Source organism: Macaca fascicularis, chromosome 6, assembly GCF_037993035.2.
Source record: "Macaca fascicularis isolate 582-1 chromosome 6, T2T-MFA8v1.1".
Taxonomy (NCBI): Eukaryota; Metazoa; Chordata; class Mammalia; order Primates; family Cercopithecidae; genus Macaca; species Macaca fascicularis.
In genome coordinates, this window is record NC_088380.1 from 84,438,335 (window position 1) to 84,459,554 (window position 21,220).

Genomic DNA, 21,220 nt, shown 5'->3' on the forward strand with positions numbered 1-21,220 from the left:
TACCTTAATATTTTAAAGAATGTTGGCCATGTGTTGCCATCTTAGTATGAAAGGTCTATGACTCTATTATATGTGCCAAATAGGGCCATGTGTTTTGAGTGGGAGACTGCTTTGGGGATAGTGAATCCTCCACCTAACTGTCTTTTTTTTTTTTTTAATTCTGCAGCCCAGTATTAGAAGTGGTTGCTAAGTCCCTCGTATGTTAGTTAGAATTTGTCTTTATATGCCCCTCCATTCTCTGATCAAATTTTACTTTTTCTCAATATCTTATCAGCAGTTTCCGATAGCCATTTTTAGGTTTTGGGTTTTTGGTTTTTTGGGGGGGTTTTAAAAAAGATGTTAGCTCATGTCTTTTATTAGCTCATACGCAATTACTTGTCTTCTGGTTTGTTGAAGCAGTAATCAGACAACATTTGCCACAATAATGTCTGTCAAAGTAGCTTGCCATAAACACTCCAGCACCATCTGAATGGCACTCTCGACAAAGGTGACTAATTTTGCCATTCTCATCCACCTTGTAGTATTTCAGGACCGCCAGCTTCACCTGCTTTCTCTTGTGTTTATTATTCTTGGGAGTGGTGTAAGACTTCTTCCTTTTCTTAGCACCACCACAAAGTCTCAACCCAAGATAAAGGGTAGACTCCTTTTGAATGTTGTAGTCAGACAGAGTACGTCCATCTTCCAGTTGCTGGCCAGCAAGGATCTGTCTTTGCTGATTAGGAGGAATTCCTAGATTTTGGCCTTTACCTTTTCTATTGTGTCTGAGGGTTCAACCTTGAGGGTGGTGGTCTTCCCCGGAAGGGATTTTACGAAATCTGCGTTTTGGTGGCAGCTCCACCACAGATGGCAGATGGGAAAAAAACAAACAAAAAAGGAAGAAGCAGTTTCAGATTTTTAACTGTTGTTAGGCAGAGTTAACGAACAAATAATTAACAGAGGAAAGATTCTCATGCTTGGGGACTTTGCAGCCACTTGCTAGGCTCTTAATAAACGTTCGGAGCATGAACAAGGATTAGGGAGGTAAAATTATGGACACCCTTTGTTCAGCATTTTCTTCCTGTATGTTATGATATAGTATGGAGTGGATCTGGGTTCAGATATTTTTGCTACCACTTATCTTAGTCTTTGTTAACTCACAAATTTTAATGCTTAATCAAGAGAAAATGTGTTATACCAAAAAGTAGTTGAAGGATATGAGAATTACGTATATTGCACATGCTAGATAAACTTATGAATCCTAATTCAAGAGATTACTTGCTCACTCATATAGATGTTGCTCAGAATAATCTGAAGGTAGATATGCAGTAAAATATGCAATTTAAATATTAAATTGCTAATATAAATGTAGAATGGGGCTTCAGGTAGAGAAAACAAGTGAGTAAAACTTAGAATTTTAAATATAGCTTTGACTTTACCTCAGTTTTCCTTATATTTCTGGGACCAGCATTGTAGAGAACATCATATGTAATTTCCAGCTTTTAAATATCCACTTGAGTTTTAGTTTCTTCCTACATTCTTATGCTTCTAATGTTCAGACTATCCTATATGTCTACTAATTATAATATATAACATGTTTATATTACATACTTGCCACATCATAATACTTGCTCTCTATTTTTAAAATCTTATATTTTTCCCAGTCTAACTACTTTGTTATTATCCCTCAATATCTTGTCTGTGCTTTATTAAATTTTTTTTCCACCCCATAACTCAGCAATCCCTTTCCCGGTCATATACCCAAAGGAAATGAAATCACCACTTTGTAAAGATATCTGCACCCCCATGTCCATTGCAGCATTATTTACAGTAGCCAGGGTATGGAAACAACAAGTGTTTGTTGATAGATGAGTGAATAAATAAACTGTGGTACACAGATAAAATGGAATATTATTCAGTCCTAAAGAAGAATGAGAACTTGCCATTTTCCACAACATAGATGAGCCTGGAGGACATTATGCTAAGTAAAATAAGCCAGACACGGAAAGAAAAATAGTGCATGATCTCACTTATATCTGGAATTAAAAAATCAAATATAACAGAAATAGATGACAAAACAATGGCTACGGGGAGGAGGGACACAGAGGAAATGGGGAGATGTAGGTTAGAGGATACAGAACAGATATGTAAGATGAGCAAGTTGCCTCTTTTTCTGGCTGGAACCGTGGAAGGTGTGGAAGACAAGAAGGTTCCTGCTGTGCCAGAAACCCTTAAGAAAAAGCAAAGGAATTTTGCAGAGCTGAAGATCAAGCGCCTGAGAAAGACGTTTGACCAAAAGATGCTTCAAAAGGCAAGGAGGAAGCTTATCTATGAAAAAGCAAAGCACTGTCTCAAGGAATATAGGCAGATACACAGAACTGAAATTCGAATGGCAGGGATGGCAAGAAAAGCTGGCAACTTCTGTGTACCTGCAAAACCCAAATTGGCATTTGTCTTCAGGATCAGAGGTGTCAGTGGTGTGAGCCCAAAGGTCCAAAAGGTGTTGCAGCTTCTTCGCCTTCATCAAATCTTCATTGGAACCTTTGTGAAGCTCAACAGGCTTCAGTTAACATGCTGAGGATTGTAGAACCATATATTGCTTGGGGATACCCAAATCTGAAGTCAGTAATCTACAAGTGTGGTTATGGCAAAATCAATAAGAAGCGAATTGTTTTAACAGATAACACTTTGATTGCTCGATCTCTTGGTAAATACGGCATCATCTACATGGAAGATCTGATTCATGAGATCTATACTGTTGGAAAACACTTCAGAGAAGCAAAGAACTTCCTGTGGGCCTTCAAATTATCTTATCCATGAGGTGGAATGGAGAAAAAGACCATCCATTTTTTATTTTATTTTATTCTATTTTATTTTATTTTATTTTTGAGACAAGAGTCTTGCTCTGTCATCTAGGCTGGAGTGCAGTGGCGTGATCTCAGCTCACTGCAACCTCCGCCTCCCATGTTCAATTGATTCTCCTGCCTCAGCCTCTGGAGTAACTGGGATTACAGGCGTGTGCCACCACACCTGGCTAATTTTTTTTTTGTATTTTTGTTAGAGACGGGGTTTCACCATGTTGGCCATGCTGGTCTCGAACTCCTCACCTCAAGTAATCTGCCTGCCTCAGCCTCCCAAAATTCTGGGATTACAGGTGTGAGCCACTGCACCTAGCTGAGAGACCACCCATTTTGTAGAAGGGAGAGATGCTGGCAGCAGGGAGGACCAGATCAACAGGCTTATTAGAAGAATGAACTAAGATGTCTACCATGATTATTTTTCTAAGTTGGTTGGTTAATAAACAGTACCTGCTCTCAAGTTAAAAAAAAAAAAAAAAAAAAAAAAGATGAACAAGTCAAGATCTAATGTGTAACATGAGGACTCCAGATTGTACTGTATATAAGGGATTCATGTTAAATGAGATTTTAGCTGTTCTTGCCACACACAGATAAAATAGATATGTGAGATGATGGATATGTTAATTTGCTTCATTATAGTAACCTTTTTACTATCTATCTATATCACATAACAGCATATGTGTATCTTAAATATATACAACAAAATTAATTTAAAAAATTTTATCCTATAAAAAACAATATTAATTTACATGTAAATACTGTTATTTTAGGATCTTGGAGTGAAAATATACTGGAGTATTTTCTGAGAAATAGCCAGATTACAGCAGAAGATGGCGCTGAAATCACCTGGTATCATGCAGCTAACCACAAGGCACAAATGAATGAGGCACTGAAAAGTAAGTTAGTACAGTTACTTGTAATTTACTTTGGATAATAGATTAATTCAACTCCTTTTTTGATATCTAGGTATATTTTCAGATACTAGAGACAGGTGATCCAAGTGTAAGTTCCAGGCTGACATGAGTATTTTATTTATTTTTATTTATTATTTAATTATTATTTATTCATTTTTAGAGATATAGTCTCTCTCTGTTGCCCAGGCCGGAATACAAAGGTGTAATCACAGCTCATTGCAGGCTCACACTCCTGGGCTCAGGCAATCTGTGAGCCACCACACCAGGCTGAACATTTTTATAAAGTGTTTCATTTTGTTTACAAAATGGACAAATTGCATAATGGAAGAATTTTCCTATTTTCCAGAAGCAATTTGCCTGTTATGTGTGATTCAAAACTCTCATATATTATTATATTTTCTTATATATCTAGTGATTTGAGTAAAGCTTTTAAGATCAGGACCATGTATCTTACATATTTTTATGTCTTTCGTCATGTATTAATGAGAAACCCACTCAATATTTGTTCAGTGGATGGATGAAGCCATTGTATACCAATTTATGATTAATAAATAATTGGGCAATATTTATGCCTAAGCTAGAAATCAAGCCTTTGGTTTACTGATTCAACCTGTAATCATTGTATGTATATCCCTTCATTGTACAGATGAACATTATAGCAGTGTTTCTCAGCCTTTTCCTATAAAGTGCTCATGTTGGCTGCAGCCGGGAAGGAGAATGAAAGCATATCACCACAGGGCTGGGGCAGAGCTTGCAATATGTGGTCCAACAGGAAATTACCTTGAAGTTCCATATTTTATTGTAAAAATGTATGCATTTTTGCATCCTAATCCATTATATATCTGAGCTTCTTTTATTGTCAAAACACTGTTTTAAGTTGTATTTTTCTCCTCAAAAGGAAGAACTTCGTCTTGTTTCATATTGAATCGTTAATGCCTAAAACAGTGCATAGCATATAATAACTACACAATGATTATTTAGTAAATGAATTTTGGCAAAATTGATGCCTCAGGAAATGGTTGATTAATGATTGCCAGGAACTGTAAGGAGTCAATGCTAATGAGTACAGAGTTTCTTTTTTGGATGATGAAATTTTTCTAGAATTAGAGAGTAGTGATAGTTGCATAACCTTCTGAATACACTAAATAAAAACCACTAAAGGGTTCACTTTAAAAGGGTGAATTTTATAGTATGTAAATTATGTCTCAGTTTTTAAAAATGAAAAAATGATAGGAAGAAATAAAACCATTATTCACAGACAATATGATTGTATATATAGGAAACAAGATTCTATAGGTAAATGATCATAATAAATAGGTGAACTTAGAAAATCTCAGGATGTGATCAGGGGCTGCTGGCTCATGCCTGTAATCCCAGCACTTTGGGAAGCCAAGGTGGGTGGATCATTTGACCCCAGGAGTTCAAGATCAACCTAGGCAACATAGTGAGACCCTGTCTTTACAAAAAATAGAAAAATTAGCCAGGCATGGTGGCATATACCTGTAGTCACAGCTACTCAAGAAGCTGAGGCAGGAGGATCGATTGAGCCCATGAGGTAGAGGCTGCAGTAAGCTGTGATCGCGCCATTGCACTCGGCCTAGGTGACAGAGTGAGACCTTGTCTCAAAAAAAAAAAAAAATCTCAGGATTCAAGGTCAAAATAGAAAATAAATTCTGTTTAACAACTGAAAATCCAGAAATACAACTTAAAAAAATTATACAATTTGTATAATAATAGTATATACAATTTATATAATAATAGTATATACAAAGCCCTTTTGCCATCATAGCCTGGGGATGGTGAAAAGTTACTTCGGTCTGCTGAACAGGAGTTGATGAAGCAAGGCAAAGTCTGGCCATGGTCACAAGCTGGAGCTCCTGTGGGTGAGGCAACATATGCCTTGATATACAGACTTCCTCCTCTGGCTGTCCCTGTTATATGAGACTATTAGAGCCATGCAGTCTCCCATGCAGAAGTGTGCCCTCACTTTTAAAAGTGAGCTATGGATGGGAGAGTAGGGAGAGGGGCTGGGCGGTTTCTATATCTTCTGTGTCTCCATGCCAGGTCTCCCTCTCGTTAGGACTCTTAATATTAGTCTATCCAACTGCTTATTGGTGTTTCCACTTAGAGATCTCTCATGCGTCTCAAATTTACGTTATTTGAATTGAGATTCTTGACTATATTTACTAACCTGCACTTCCTATGATCTTTCCTGTCTCCGGAAATGGCACCACAATCTACTTAAATGTTTCAACCAGAAATCTAGGAGTCATTTATTCTCTCCTCTCTCTTTTTTTTTTTGAGACGGAGTCTTGCTCTGTCGCCCAGGCTGGAGTGCAGTGGCCTCATCTCAGCTGACTGCGAGCTCCGCCTCCCGGGTTTACGCCATTCTCCTGCCTCAGCCTCCTGAGTAGCTGGGACTACAGGCGCCCGCCACCACGCCCTGCTAATTTTTTTATTGTATTTTTTAGTAGAGACGGGGTTTCACCGTGTTAGCCAAGATGGTCTCGATCTCCTGACCTCGTAATCCGCCGGTCTCGGCCTCCCAAAGTGCTGGCATTACAGGCTTGAGCCACCGCGCCTGGCCTTCGCTCCTTTCTTTATTGTTGTATCTGATATAGCATCCAGTCATTATGATTCTATTCCAAAATACATTTTGAATTAGTCCACATCTCTCCATCTTTCTTATCATTATCCTAGAAGCCACCAGGATTTCTTGCTCGTACTGCTGTAGTTTCCCATCTTTCATGTAGGAGACCTTAGGAACATACTTTACATGGGCCCAGAGACTCCTCAACTTGCCCATTGACCAATTTTTTTTTTCTATCTATTGGAAATAATGGAATTAGCAAACTATTACTTTTTTTTTTTTTTTTTTTTTTGAGCCTCAATCTGTCGCCAGGCTGGAGTGCAGTGGCGCGCTCTAGGCTCACTGCAACCTCCGCCTCCTGGGTTCCAGCCATCGTCCTGCCTCAGCCTCCGAGTAGCTGGGACTACAGGCATGTGCCACCATGCCCAGCTAATTTTTGTATTTTTAGTAGAGATGGGGTTTCACCATGTTGGCCAGGATGGTCTCCATCTCCGGATCTCGTGATCTGCCCGCCTTGGCCTCCCAAAGTGCTGGGATTAGACTATTACTCTTAAATGAAAAATTCTAAGCTTTCATGCCCCTTCATAACCACATTGATAAAGGAAACCTACAACCCCTTTCCCCAGCTTCATCCTGGGAAAATAATAAAAGACTAGATCATCTATTTTTCTGCAAATTCACTTGCCCTATTGTCCTTGCAGAGGTTTGGCCATAGGGTAAAAGAACAACTTCTCTGTATCTACCCTCCCCCTGGCGAGATAAGCCACACAAACATCAGGACTCAGTACTTGTCACATGACTGAAGAATTCCACCTTTGGCAGAGGGCTGGAAGCTGTTTGGATAGTACCTGGACATTGCTTAGAATTGCATTTGATAGAGAATAAAAGGAGTATAAAACTCTTTGATTGGTCTTGGTGTTTTGGTGTTTATTTTTTTTGTTTGTTTGTTTAATTTTTGTAGAGTCTGGTCTCAAACTCCTGGCTTCAAGCAATCCTCCTGCCTTAGCCTCCCAAAGTGCTGGGATTACAGGTGTGAGCACCACACCCAGCCATTTTGTTATTTTATGCTTTGCCTCACTGTAATTAAAAGAGCCTAAATATGGTGTAGCTTAGAGAAGAGAGACATAGCAAACATCTATTGAGTTCTTACTGCATCACCAGTCCCCTTTTCTTTCTTCCTATAAGAACTTTTTTTTTTTGAGACATCTCGCACTGTCCCCTGGGCTGGCTGGAGGGCAATGGTGCAATCTCAGCTTACTGCAACCTCTGCCTCCCAGATTCACACAATTCTTCTGCTTCAGCCTCCTAAGTAGCTGGGATTACAGGCTCACACCACTACACCCAGCTAATTTTTTTTTTTTTTTTTTGAGACGGAGTCTCACTGTGTCTCCCAGGCTGGAGTGCAGTGGCGTGATCTCGGCTCACTGCAAGCTCTGCCTCCCGGGTTCACGCCATTCTCCGGCCTCAGCCTCCCAAGTAGCTGAGACTACAGGCGCCCGCCACCACGCCCGGCTAGTTTTTTGTATTTTTAGTAGAGACGGGGTTTCACCATGTTAGCCAGGATAGTCTCGATCTCCTGACCTCGTGATCCACCTGCCTCGGCCTCCCAAAGTGCTGGGATTACAGGCTTGAGCCACCGCGCCCGGCCTAATTTTTTGTATTTTTAGTAGAGACGAGGTTTCACTGTGTTGGCCAGGCTGGTCTCGAACTCCTGACCTCGTGATCCTCCTGTCTCAGCCTCCCAAGGTGCTGGGATTACAGGCGTGAGTCACCACATCCAGCCAAGAACTTTACTTTTATTAAGGTATCCATTTCTGCTCCATACAAGCATATGGAAACTGATTTCATTTGTAGCTCCAGGGGTGGATTACCATAAGTTAATCAGCACTTGAAGTTTTCCTGATGATTCATATTGTCCCCATGGTGGGCAAGTGATCAAACTGGGCACAATTAGACTCAAGTAAAGTAATTATATCTATAATTATGAAAGAAGTTTTATATCTTAAAATTGAAATATGTGAACATGAAAATATGTAGCCCCAGTGGTTATTGGTAGCTGTCTTAAAATCATGAGATGAAATTGCCTTACGACGAAGACAACACCAATGACAGTGAAGAAAAGAGACATGAAGATCACGATAATGTCACTGAGCTGCTGATTGTACCACACTTAAAGGTCACCTGACCCCTGGACTTTCAGTTATTTGAGATGATAAATCTGCTAGCTTGAATCTGAATTTCTCTTTATTTGCAGCCAGAAGCATCCAATAGATTTATGAGTCCATCCTAATGGGATAGATTATGTTCCCTGCTTCCACACTTGTCCCTGTCCAGTTTATTTTCCACCCAGCATCCAAAGTGGTATATTTAAACATAAATCAAGCCTCTTTATTGGTCCAAATGGTGTTCTGTTTAAAATCTTTAATATAATTGCTAGATGGAAACGTGTTTGGTTCTATTGCTCTGATTTCCAAGAGGAGAGGTTTTTTTCCCTAAAGGCTTTGACCTCTTGCCTCACTGTTTATTTCTGACACAGAGGTGGAGAGATTGTTTTGGTTTGTAGTTCTTGGCGGGGTGGAGCTAATCTATCAAATGCCCTAGGCCAAGCGAGGTGGCTTATGCCTGTAATCCCAGCACTTTAGGAGGCCCAGACCAGCCTGGCCAACATGGTGAAACTCCAACTCTACTAAAAATACAAATATTAGCTGGGCATGGTGGTGCACGCCTATAGTCCCAGCTACTTGGGAGGCTGAGGCGGAGAATCGCTTGAACCCAGGAAGCGGAGGTTGCAGTGAGCCAAGATCACACCACTGCACTCCAGCCTGGGTGACAGGGTGAGACTCCGTCTCAAAAAAAAAAAAAAAAAAAAAAAAAAAAAAAAAAAGGGCTGGACAAGGGAGTGAGCTCTTCTCTTCCACAGGGAAATAGCCATCTGAATATTTGTATTTGTTACAACTTTGCTTCGAAGGGGCTATTCCAAGATTTGGACTAGAGGGTGACTGTGGCAGTTAGCAGGTAGCAGGTGCAGGCTCATTTAGCTCTCAACTAAGCTGTGTCCCCTGACCTAGCTTTAGAGGTAATACAAGTATACTTTGATCCCCGTCTACTTAACTTGGCTATTTTATTTCTCAAGATCCATTTGGAGACCAGGTGTTGTGGCTCCTGCCTGTAATCCCAGCACTTTGGCTCAAACCAGGAGTTTGAGACCAGCCTGGGCAACATGGAGAAACCCTGTCTCTACTAAAAATACAAAAATTAGCTGGACATGGTGGTGCATGCCTGTAATCCCAGCTACTCGGGAGACTGAGGCAGGAGAATCGTTTGAACCTGGGAGACAGAGGCTGCAGTGAGCTGAGACTGTGCCACTGCACTCCAGCCTGGCAACAGAGCGAGACTGTCTGGAAAAAAATAAAAAAATTAATAAGTCCATTTGGAGAAAGGGGTGCTATTTATTGGCACCTTCAAACCACCTCAATAACCTGAAGGCCCTGCATAGACTGGCCTGTGTCTCCAAGTCCACCTTCACGGTGTTTTCACATTCCTAGAAATTCCCACACTGGCCTCACAGCAGTGCCTCACGTGGCTACGCTCCCTCCTCCTTGGGCTGTCATACACATTCTTTCCTGGAAAGCTCTTTTCCCCACACTCTGCCTTGCTAACCCCTTAAGCTGATTCTTTGGTATCGACTGAATTGTCACTTCCTCAAAAAGACTTTTCCTGACTCCAGAATCAAAATTCAGGAAGCACCTTCCTATGTGGCCTTTTGTGACTGGCTTCTTTCAATTAGTATGTTTTCAAAGTTCGGCTGTTTTCTAGTGTGTATCAGTTCTTTATTCATTTTTATGGCTGAATCATTTTTTTGTGTGTGGATATACCACATTTTGTGTATCCATTCATCAACTGATAGACATTGGTTGTTTCACTTTTTTGCTACTATGATTACTGCTGCTATAAACATTTCACATACAGGTGTTTTTGTGGACATGTGTTTTCAGTTGTCTTGCTTATATGTCGAGGAGTAGAATTGCTGGATCATATGGTAACTACATGTTTAGCTTTTTAAAGAACTGCCAGACTCTTCCAAAGTGCCTGCTTCTTTTTACATTCCTCCCAGCAGTGTAGATAAGGGTTCTAGTTTCTCCACATCTTTGCGAACACTTGTTATTGTACATTTTAAAAACATTATAGCCAGCTCTGTGTATGTGAGTTGGTGTCTCATTGTGGTGTAGATTTACATCCCCTAAAGACTAATGCTGGTGAGCATCTCGTTGTGTGCTTTTTGGAAATTGGCTCATATTTGCAGCTGAGTAGCTTTCTTAGCCTGTTCCCTGCCTGTAGAAATTTGGGAGCCCACAGACCTCTTTTCATTTTAAACTGTCTCTGTCCTTTTGTGTCCAAGTAGATATATCTTCCTTAAAAATATAGTGGACATTTAATATATTAAATTTAATCAGAAGCCACACCCCCAAGTCTCTTTGAGGTAGACCTCTCTCTACTTTGGTATGCAAGTTAAGGTACTGAGGGCAACACCCTTAAGATTCCAGAAGATTCCATATCTAGCTATGTGGCTACATGAGGCACCTTCTTTCTGAGGGCTTAATAAAGGGTCGTATGGTTGTACCCTTGGCTTGATATTGACACTGAGGCCATATTTTACTGGTGGTGCTATGGTTTGAATGTTTGCTCCATCCAAAACTCATGTTGAAATTTTTTGGTTTTTTTAGAGATAAGGTCTCACTCTGTCACCCAGGCCGTAGTGCAGTGACACAATCACAGCTCACTACAGCCTTGACCTCTTAGGCTTAAGCGATTCTCCCTCCTCAGCCTTCCACGTAGCTGGGACTACAGGCCTGTGCCACCAGCATGCCTGGCTAATTTTTTTTTTTTTTTTTTTTTTTAAGTAGAGATGAGGTCTCACTATGTTACCTAGGCTGATCTTGAACTGGCTAATTTTTTTTTTTTTTTTCAGTAGAGGTGAGGTCTCACTATGTTGCCCAGGCTGGTCTTGAACTCCTATGCTCAAGTGATCCTCCTGCCTCTGCCTCCCAAAGTGCTGGGATTACAGGAGTGAGCCACCACTCTGGCTTCATGTTGAAATTCAATTGCCAGTGTAACACTCCTGGGAGGTGATTAGGCCATGAGGGGTTCACCTTCATGGGTGGGTTTAATGCCATAATAAAAGGACTTTGGAAAGTGGGTCTTCTCTCCCTCTGCCTTCCACCAGGTGAAAATGCAGTGAGAAGGCCTCTTTAAGTATCAGCACTTTGATATTGGATTTCCCAGTCTCCAGAATGGTGAGCCAATAAATGTCTGTTTATTATAAATTACTCAGTCTGTTATTCTGTCATCACAGTATAACACAGACTAAGACAGGCAACACCCTAGATTTAACTTTTGGCCCAAGACTGTCTCTTACTTTGAGAATCTCTTGCCAGCTGGAAAGGACAGGAATAAGAAACAGTTTTATTTTTGAATTCAGGAAGTCCTGAGTTGGAAATATTTTGTCTATATGCTGCTGAAAATCTGAAACATTAATTATGTAGCTTAGCTCTTTCTTCTCATTGTTTATCATGAGTGGTTAAAAGAAGCCAGTTGCCACTTTTCACCATTTCCCCTGGAAACCTCGTCAGCCAAATACACAGATTTACTGGGTATCCTCTCCGTCTTCCACCAGTTGCTGCAGTGACAGTGTTGCCAGAAGTTTTACCACTATGGAAAACAATAAAACGAGCTTATTGTTCTCAAGCTTCCAATAAGAATTTCTGCACTGCTCTTCCAACTTCCATGAACAGTTCCCTCCTTGCCTTTCTTAGCCTCCACCAGGTCACAAAGCCAGTGCCACATGTTTCAGGTTTTTGATATGGCAACACTCCACTTCCAGGTACCTATTGCTTTTTATCTATTGCTGTGTAATAGAATAACCAAAAATGAGTGACTTAAAATAGCAGTAGTGTGTTTTTTCCTCATGATTTTGTGGGTCAGCTGTGTGGTTCTTCTGTTGCATGTAGTACGGGCTGAGGACGTTCATATAGCTGCACTCATCTGGGAGCTCAGCTGGGCCTGGAAATTCTAAAATGACCTCACTCATACGTCAGTGGCCTTAATGCTCTGTCAGATAGGAAGTCTTAGTTCTCCTCCATGTGGCTTCTGTCTCTCTACGTGGTCTATCAGTCTTCAGTAATCTTGCCTAAATGTCTTCACATGGTGGCTGGATTTCAAGAGTAAGAAAGCTGAAGGTGCCAGCTGTTTTAAAGGCTAAGCCTAGAACTGACAGTTTTATTTCCACTACTTTCTGTTGATCAAAGCAGGTCACAAGTGGTGCCGATCACAATCCCAAAAGACACAATCCCAAATGCCATATCCCAAGTGTTGAAATACTGAAAGATCAAAATCCATAGTCTAAAATCCCTAATGTCTAATTGAATGCCCAAACCATAACAATATATTTAAAATTAGGTGCAATCAAGGCTTCTAAGAGTGAATTTCAAGTTGTTACCAGTAGAGTTTGTCTTTTTCATTCAGCCTGATGCCTTTGACAGAGAACTCAGATGAGTGGATTGGCCATGTGAGATGGCAATGACAAAAACTTCAGCTTAAAATGCCTTATGGATCTGCATTGGCATTCATTCCAGCTGATGAAATTCCAGGAATTTTTAGTAAATTAAAGCTGCATTAGCATGAAGAAGAAGCCAGAGAAATTACTGACTGGTTTGAAAATAATGACATGCATGGTCAGATAAGAAGACACGCCATGATGTTGCTGTTTGACCATCAGTATTGTTTCTACCAAATTTGTGTTATGCATGTAAGTGCATGTGAAATGGATTTCCACGTACCCAAAATAGCATAGAAACATGGCACAGAAGATGGGAAATTTTAATAGGGAATACTCATGCAGGTGCATATCAAATCATAGAAGAAGTTCAGAAAAAACAGTGCCACATAGAAAATGAATCTGAATGTATTCTCCAAGGAGACTCATGCCCTAGAAGAAAAAATGTGGCTGGTTGTGGTGGCTCTCACCTGTAATCCTAGCACTTTGAGAGGCCAAGGTGAGAGAATCATTTGAGTCCAGGAGTTTAAGACCAGCCTGAGCAACACAGTGAGACCTCGTCTCTACTAAAAATTTTTAAAAATTAGCAGGGTGTGGTGGTGCATGCCTGTAGTCCTGGCTACTCAGGAGGCTGAGGCAGGAGGATCCCTGGAGTCCAGGAGTTTGAGGTTGCAACAGAGCGAGACTGTGTCTCAAAAAAAAAAAAAAAGAAGAAGAAGAAAAAAGAAAGAAAAGAAAGAAGAAAGCAACTATTCATTGCTGTGCAAGTTGGCCACCTCTTATGGAGTACACTTGTGCGATTACCTATCATCTATCCCACTTTTTTTATGTGTCGAAGTTTCTTTTTCGTTTTTGTCCACTAGTAGTTATCTTTTTTTAAAAATTTTTTTGAAATAGGAGTCTTGCTCTGTTGGCCAGGCTGGAGTGCAGTGGCATGATCTCAGCTCACTGCAACCTCCACCTCCTGGGTTCAAGTGATTCTTCTGCCTCAGCCTCCCGAGTAGCTGGGATTACAGGTGCACACCATCACGCCTGGCTAAATTTTGAGTTTTTAGTAGATACGGGATTTCTCCATGTTGGCCAGGTTGGTCTCGAACTCTTGACCTCAGGTGATCTGCCTGCCTTGGCCTCCCAAACTGCTAGGATTACAGGCGTGAGCCACCATGCTTGGCTATTTCCACTACTTTAAATTGTCAACATTATTTTTTATAATTCACTATGCTACATATTTCATCTTTGTGTTGTTTTTGGTATTGGAGGTATAGATTGTATAAAGACTTTTAGAGTGTTCTAATTTGTTTTATGCATTTTTTTTTCAAATTCGACTCCACAGAGGTGCGTTTTCACAACATTGACTTTGTGGGTAACCATTGTGCTTATTGATAAAAATGTTGAAACTTTCACAATAAATGAAGAGATATCCATTTGTACATCTGCATTTGTGAAAGATAAAATTTCTCAAGATCACAGTTCTTTGGGTGACTACATGTGTGATGGCAACCCATCACAGTTTTTGACTGATGTTGTCAAGAGACTTAGGTTATTCATCAAGTTATTTCAGATGACTGCAGTTATTTAAGCTATTTCATTATGACTACAGTTCATTTGCTCATAACTGTTATATCTCTGCAACTGATTAATATACCTGGATGTTTATGCTTACAAAAATGTGTGGTTTTTTTGCCTATTTTATTGTGTAAAGTGACCTCTGAAGTATTCTGCCATGTTTTCATAGGTTTCTCAAATAAATGCCCTTTTAAAAATGAACAGAATGGGCACAGTGGTTCATGCCTGTAATCCCAGCACTTGAGGAGGCCAAAGCAAGATTACTTGAGCCCACGAGTTCAAGACCAGCTTGGGCAACATAGTGAGACCCTTTCTCTACAACAGATTTTTAAAAAAAAATCAGCTGGGCATGGTGGCACACACCTGTAGTCCTAGATACTCAGGAGGCTGAGGCAGGAGGATTCCCTAAGCTCAGGAGGTCAAAGCTTTGGTGAAGTACTATGCTGCTACTGTATCAGCCTGGATGACAGGGTAAGACCCTGTCTCTAAAAAAAAAAAAAAAAGAAAAAGAAACTTAAAAAAATGTAAGTAAATGTATTTTAGAGAGTTTTTAAAATTATTTTTTCCAATATTTTCAGGATTTTGATCTTTCGGGATTGTGATTTTGGGGATTTTAGACTTTAGGGATTTTGATCTTCTGGGATTTCAAAATTCGAGATTATGTTATTTTGGGAATTATGGCCGCAACCCACCAGAGACCAGCCCAGCTGAGGAGGCAGGGAAGAAGTTGATGGGGACAGCAGTGTGCACGTACGGGAGGAGTTGTTGGCAGCCATCTTGGAGGCAGTCTGTCACAGCCGGCTGAACATACTTACACCGTGTCTGCTGAAGCTCATTACCTGTTCAAAGGATGTCTGCCTTTAAGCAGTAACTAAACTGTAAGTCAAAGAAGTGAATTTTTAATGTGGACTTTAAAACATGAGCAATGAATATCCATAATTTCTAATTTGAGGACTGAGGAGATAAAAGTACGATTTTTATTCCCAGAAAACTTCAGCAAACACTTATTAAGCCTTCCAGTTTGTATGCACTTTGCTAGGTATTAGAAAGAAATTCAAGAGTATGTCAACAGCTTACGATCTGTGTGACTTAGGGAAAGTCATTTAACTTCTTGGCATCTGTTTGCTAATCTAAAAAATAAGGACCACGGGTTCGGGCCTTGTATACTGCCTGGCATGGGATCATTGCTCACTGAGTGTTACTTTTCTTTCCTTTTTTTTATCTTCCTCAAAAGGATACTGAACATGGCGGCTCCTGTAGTTCTGTGCCCTGTTTTCTTAGCATTAACTGAAGTTCTTTTATTTGGACAGGTACTGCTCACATGATAGAGGCTGATGTCCTTCTTCCAAGTGATGGATCAGAACACAGCCAGCCAATTATGGCCCATCCCCCCGAAACAAACAGTGATAATACTCTACAGGAGTGGCTGACTGAAGTTACGAAAAGCAATAAAGGCATCAAGCTGGATTTCAAAAGGTATTTGTATAAACATATTCAATTTTCTGGGAAAAAATGAATAGCTGTGCCTGACTACCTATTTTTTTTTTATGTTATCCAAACTGAAAATGGGATTGTAGACTCTATTTCAGGACTGAACCTAAATGAACCTAAGACCCACTGAGTAATTTACTAAAATTGCTTTTTGGAGACCCTTAAAGGCTAAAGTTAGATTAATTTTTATAAAGGAAGTTATCATAAGTGACCATTGTGACAACAGAAAGCTAAGTTAAAAATGTTACGTTTGTTAGAAAGTAACCCAGGAGAGAGAGAGCTGGGAGAAATTCATTGAGCTAGTTAATGCATACCCTATTTGATTTGTATTATTACATTTGTAAAGGGAATTATTTAGAATTCTCCAATAACCAAAGTGTTCCTTAAAAATAATACTTGGAGGCAGCCAGGCGCGGTGGCTTAAGCCTGTAATTCCAGCACTTTGAGAGACTGAGGTGGGCGGATCACCTGAGGTCAGGAGTTCGAGACCAGCCTGACCAAAATGATGAAATCCCACCTCTACTAAAAATACAAAAATTAGCCAGGCATGGTGGTGGGTGCCTGTAATCACAGCTACTGGGGAGACTGAGGCAGGAGAATTGCTTGAACCTGGGAGGCAGAGATTGCAGTGAGCCGAGATTGCACCATTGAATTCCAGCCTGGGCGACAAGAGCAAAACTCCCTCTCAAATGATAATAATAGTAGTAATAATAATAATAATAATATTTGGAGGCATTAATACTGAAGAGCAAGAGTAAGTTGTCATTTTCTTCACTGTGGCCATCACAGGAAATTTTACTTTTGTAGTATTTTGGCCGTGTAAAAATGATAAAGAAAGCCAAAAATATAGAGCAACACTTCAGAAGCACACTGTAAAGCTTATGAAGGCAGCTGCTATTGAAATCTAGGATTGGCAGTAAGCCTACTTCATCTCTGAGTAATATTTTTAAATAGAATTATCTCAAGAAATTAATAAGGACTTGGAATCTTGTAGGATTCTTAAGATGACTCTAACCATTTGTTATGGGGCAAAATATACCAATAAACTTTATTATACTGTTGGTGAATTAATAGATATATAAAATCTTGATATACAGGAATTTGGATTGACAAGGTCTGGTGAATTAAAGAACTATCTTAAGGTCATAAACCTTTTTTTCGACTGGGTGCGGTGGCTCATGCCTGTAATCCCAGCACTTTGGGAGGCCAAGGCGGGTGGATCACCTGAGGTTAGGAGTTCGAGACCAGCCTGGTCAACATGGTGAAGCTCCAACTCTACTAAAAATACAGAAAATTAGCCAGGCATGGTGGCGTGCATGTGTAATTCAGCTACTCAGGAAGCTGAGGCAGGAGAGCCTCTTGAACCCGGGAGGTGGAGGTTGCAGTGAGTTGAGATTGTGCCACAGCACTCCAGCCTGGGCAACAAGAGTAAAACTCTGTCTCAAAAAGAATAAAAAATAAAAATAAAAAATCATAAGCTTTTTGAGTTATGAATGGTTCAATTTCATTTTGACAAAGAAACTTAGTTCCAGAAAGGTTAAGTGATGTACCTAAGGGCAACAGGTAAGCTTTGACGGGTAAGCTACAACCGGATCCTAGGTTTCCTGAAACCAGTCCAGTGTTCTCTACACCATGAAATACAGCATTTGATCTTTAGTGCTTGATGGCTTAAACTTTTAGATCTCCTTGACTTGTCGTGTGCTCAGTTTTTCATGTTTACTCTTGCCCCTTGAATTGCTTCCTGTGACATATTCTTTGGCTTCTCACCAGTCAGATCAGCTCATTCATTCTTAAATGCTAGCAGCTACCACAAAAGGGCTGAGCCGCTGAAACAAAGATTTTGCAAGTTTTCTTTTTTTTTTCAATCATAACATTTGAAGGGGATTCAATATAAACTAATAGGTATATGAACACCTATTACATGTCAGACACTGTTCTAAAAGCATTGCATGGCCTTGCGCGGTGGCTCACGCCTGTAATCCCAGCACTTTGGGAGGCCGAGACGGGCGGATCACGAGGTCAGGAGATCGAGACCATCCTGGCTAACCCAGTGAAACCCCGTCTCTTCTAAAAAATACAAAAAAAAAAACTAGCCGGGCGAGGTGGCGGCGCCTGTAATCCCAGCTACTCAGGAGGCTGAGGCAGGAGAATGGCGGGAACCCGGGAGGCAGAGCTTGCAGTGAGCTGAGATCGCGCCCCTGGACTCCAGCCTGGGCGACAGAGCGAGACTCCGTCTCAAAAAAAAAAAAAAAAAAAAGCATTGCAGGTATTTTTCATTAAATTCTCATAACAGTCCTAAGAGGTAGGTTATTGCTGTTATGCTCCTCATTTTCCAGATGAGGCAATGGAGGTGGAGGGGGCTAAGGAGCCCACTTGTCACATAGTTGTTAATGGAACTAGAGAGCTATCAGCCTGGCTGGAGAGTTCACACTTTTAATCAGAATGCTACATTCACTCCCTTTGTAAGAGCAGCTGAATGACCTGTTAGTTAAATTTTAGTAGTTACTGTTTTGTGCTTCTAAGTTACTTTATTTGGTAACACAAATAAAAACTATTATATTTTGGCTGGGCGTGGTGGCTCATGCCTGTAATCCCAGCACTTTGGGAGGCCGAGGTGGGCGAATCACCTGAGGTCGGGAGTTCTAGACCAGCCTGACCAACATGAAGAAACCCCGTCTTTACTGAAAATACAAAATTAGCCGGGCGTGGTGGCACATGCCTGTAATTCCAGCTACTCAGGAGGCTGAGGCAGAAGAATCGCTTGAACCCGGGAGAGGGAGGTTGCAGTGAACTGAGATCGCGCCATTGCACTCCAGCCTGGGCAACAAGAGTGAAATGCCGTCTCAAAAGTTAAAAACAAGTATTATATTTTAAAATTTTATCTGGAGTCTTAGCCAACTCTTCAGTGTTTTAGCCAAGAATTATTTTCCCTTAAACAATGCAATTTTATATAGTTTGTTATAATTTTAAGTATGATATTTATTTTATCACTCTCAATTTTTAAATGAAATTAATAGGAAAGCAGAGTATGATATTTAGAAGTCTGATTTACAAATAACTTTTTAGGAAAAAATATATTCTATAATAACTAAGTTTATATTCTTTTCAGGAGGCTTAAATAAATCCCACCAAAGAGCAATTTTCGGTAGTATTCCGACCAGGACTTTCCTCTTCGATGATCATCTTGGTGAAGCTTTGGCACTTCCTTATGGGAAACTTAGTACTAGTATATGTAAGAATTGAGAATGTTGGCCACTGTATTTTAAATTAGAATTACATGGAATTTATAGATTTAGAAGGATGTGTCTATTTTATAATCCATGCAGTATTGAGCTTTCCAGGCTGGGTCTGTTATTTCTTGTAGTATACAGCAGTCCTCTGTTATCTGCAGTTTCAGTAACCTGCAGTACACCATGGTCTAAAAGTGTTAAATGGAAAATTCCAGAAATAAGCAATTAATAAGTTTTAAATTGCACACCATTCTGAGCAATGTGATGAGATCTTGTACTTTCCCATTCCATCCCACCTGGGATGTGACTCATCCCTTCCCTTTGTCCAGCGTATCCACATCGTATATGCTGCCCACCTATTAGTCACTTAATAGCCGTCACGGTTATCAGATTGACAGATCACAAGAAGAAGGGTGAGTAGGGTACAGTAAGCTATTTTGAGAGAGAGAGAGAGACCACATTCATATAACTTTTATTATAGTATATTGTTATAATTGTTCTAACAAACTATAATTGTTATTACTAGTTTTTGTTGCTAATCTCTTACTGTGCCTAATTTATAAATTACACTTTATCAGAGATAGGTATGTGTAGGGAAAAAAATGCAGAGTACATATAGGGTTGGGTGCTATGTGGTTTCAGGCATCCCCTGGAGGTCTTGGAACATACTCCCTGCAGATAAGGGGGACTACTGTATATTTTATTTTGTTGTTTAGGAAAGTTTGTCCTCAGTCCTTTTTTCTCCCACAAAATGTTATACCTTTTCTTCCAGAAGAACTTTAAAATTACTTTGTCAAGTTTTAGAAAATAAGAACTACAATAAAAAGTTTTTGGTTCCTTAGTGAGGTTTTAAATTTGTTTAACTGCAGGCTTTGTTTTTCTTATTTAAGTTTCTGGTAAGGGAAAATATCATTATCCTTAGTCTACATTAGTGATAATTAAAACATTTACATACAGAATGAAATAAATGTATTAAATTCTTGCCTCACTATGTTCTTTGTCATAGTTCCTTATGTTTAACTGCACAGTGCTTCGCATGTAGTAGGCACTTAGTAAACACTGGTGGAATTTCGATTTGTGGGAGAATCGCTGTTTCAAACTGGATTACAGGCGCGGTGGCTCATGCCTGTAATCCAGCACTTTGGGAGACCAAGGTGGATGGATTACTTGAGGTCAGGAGTTCAAGACCAGCCTGGCCAACATGGTGAAACCCCATCTCTACTAAAAATACAAAAATTAGCTGGGTATGGTGGCACATGCCTGTAATCTCAGCTACTTGGGAGGCTGAGGCAGGAGAATGGCTTGAACCTGGGACGTGGAGGTTGCAGTGAGCCGAGATCATGCTGTTGCACTCCAGCCTGGGTGACAGAGCAAAACTCCATCTCAAAACAAAAAAAAAAAAAAAGAAACTGGATATTATCAGATGGAGAATCGATCTTAAACCACTCTATGGCAGCTTACTAAATTGAGAAAGCCTAAGAGGCTCCCTCCTGAAATGTAAACTGGAAATTAGTATTTAACCCAGATTCCATGGACACCAGATTTCTTAAGAAATCAGAGTCCTTTCTGGAAAAAGAGGAGCTTGGCAGGAGACATGCATGGATTAGTTCAAGGTTTGTCCTTACTCCACCTATGAAAAGCAGCACCTCATGGCGGCTTGGCTGCTGCTGTGGGACTGACAGGCAAGCAAACTTTGGAGTCACAGGTACAAGTTGCTTGCTACCAAAAATGGAATTTTGTAGGAGGTACAGCGTTGGATCTCAGAATTGTGGTTTTAACATAGTGTTGACACAGGGCAAGGCAGGGAGAATTTAAAAGAGACAAATGGCAGCGTCTGAATTAAAGTCTGCAGAGTCCAGCATTAGGGTTTATTAATCCACTAAAATCTAGGCCCTCCATTCAGGGGCAGAAGAGTGAGAAGGAAATGTACCACATGGGAGCAGAGGGAAAGGGGCCAGAGGCTAAGGGATAGAGCCTGGGTTCCTCTGGTTTTAGTACATAGTATCCTTGCTCACTGGCAAACGTAACCCAATAAATAATAA

The 21,220-nt window shown here is 40.3% G+C and overlaps 1 protein-coding gene and 2 pseudogenes across 7 annotated transcripts in view; 2 read left to right on the forward strand and 1 right to left on the reverse strand.

Annotated features, from left to right (window-relative positions):
• Nucleotides 1–21,220, forward strand: part of FAM151B (family with sequence similarity 151 member B) — a 50,786-nt gene that overhangs the window by 9,611 nt on the left and 19,955 nt on the right. For 6 of the 7 annotated variants that reach the window (XM_015451642.3, XM_073993709.1, XM_073993707.1 and 3 more), the window contains 2 exons: nucleotides 3,605–3,730; nucleotides 15,768–15,933. In XM_015451642.3, the coding sequence (XP_015307128.3) occupies nucleotides 3,605–3,730; nucleotides 15,768–15,933 (292 nt within the window). Of the gene's footprint in view, nucleotides 1–3,604; nucleotides 3,731–15,035; nucleotides 15,336–15,767; nucleotides 15,934–21,220 lie in introns of all 7 variants that reach the window. The other variant, XM_073993708.1, reaches the window with a different exon arrangement.
• LOC123574103 (ubiquitin-ribosomal protein eS31 fusion protein-like) lies at nucleotides 372–1,953 on the reverse strand (annotated as a pseudogene).
• On the forward strand, nucleotides 1,938–3,337 carry LOC102133959 (large ribosomal subunit protein uL30-like; annotated as a pseudogene).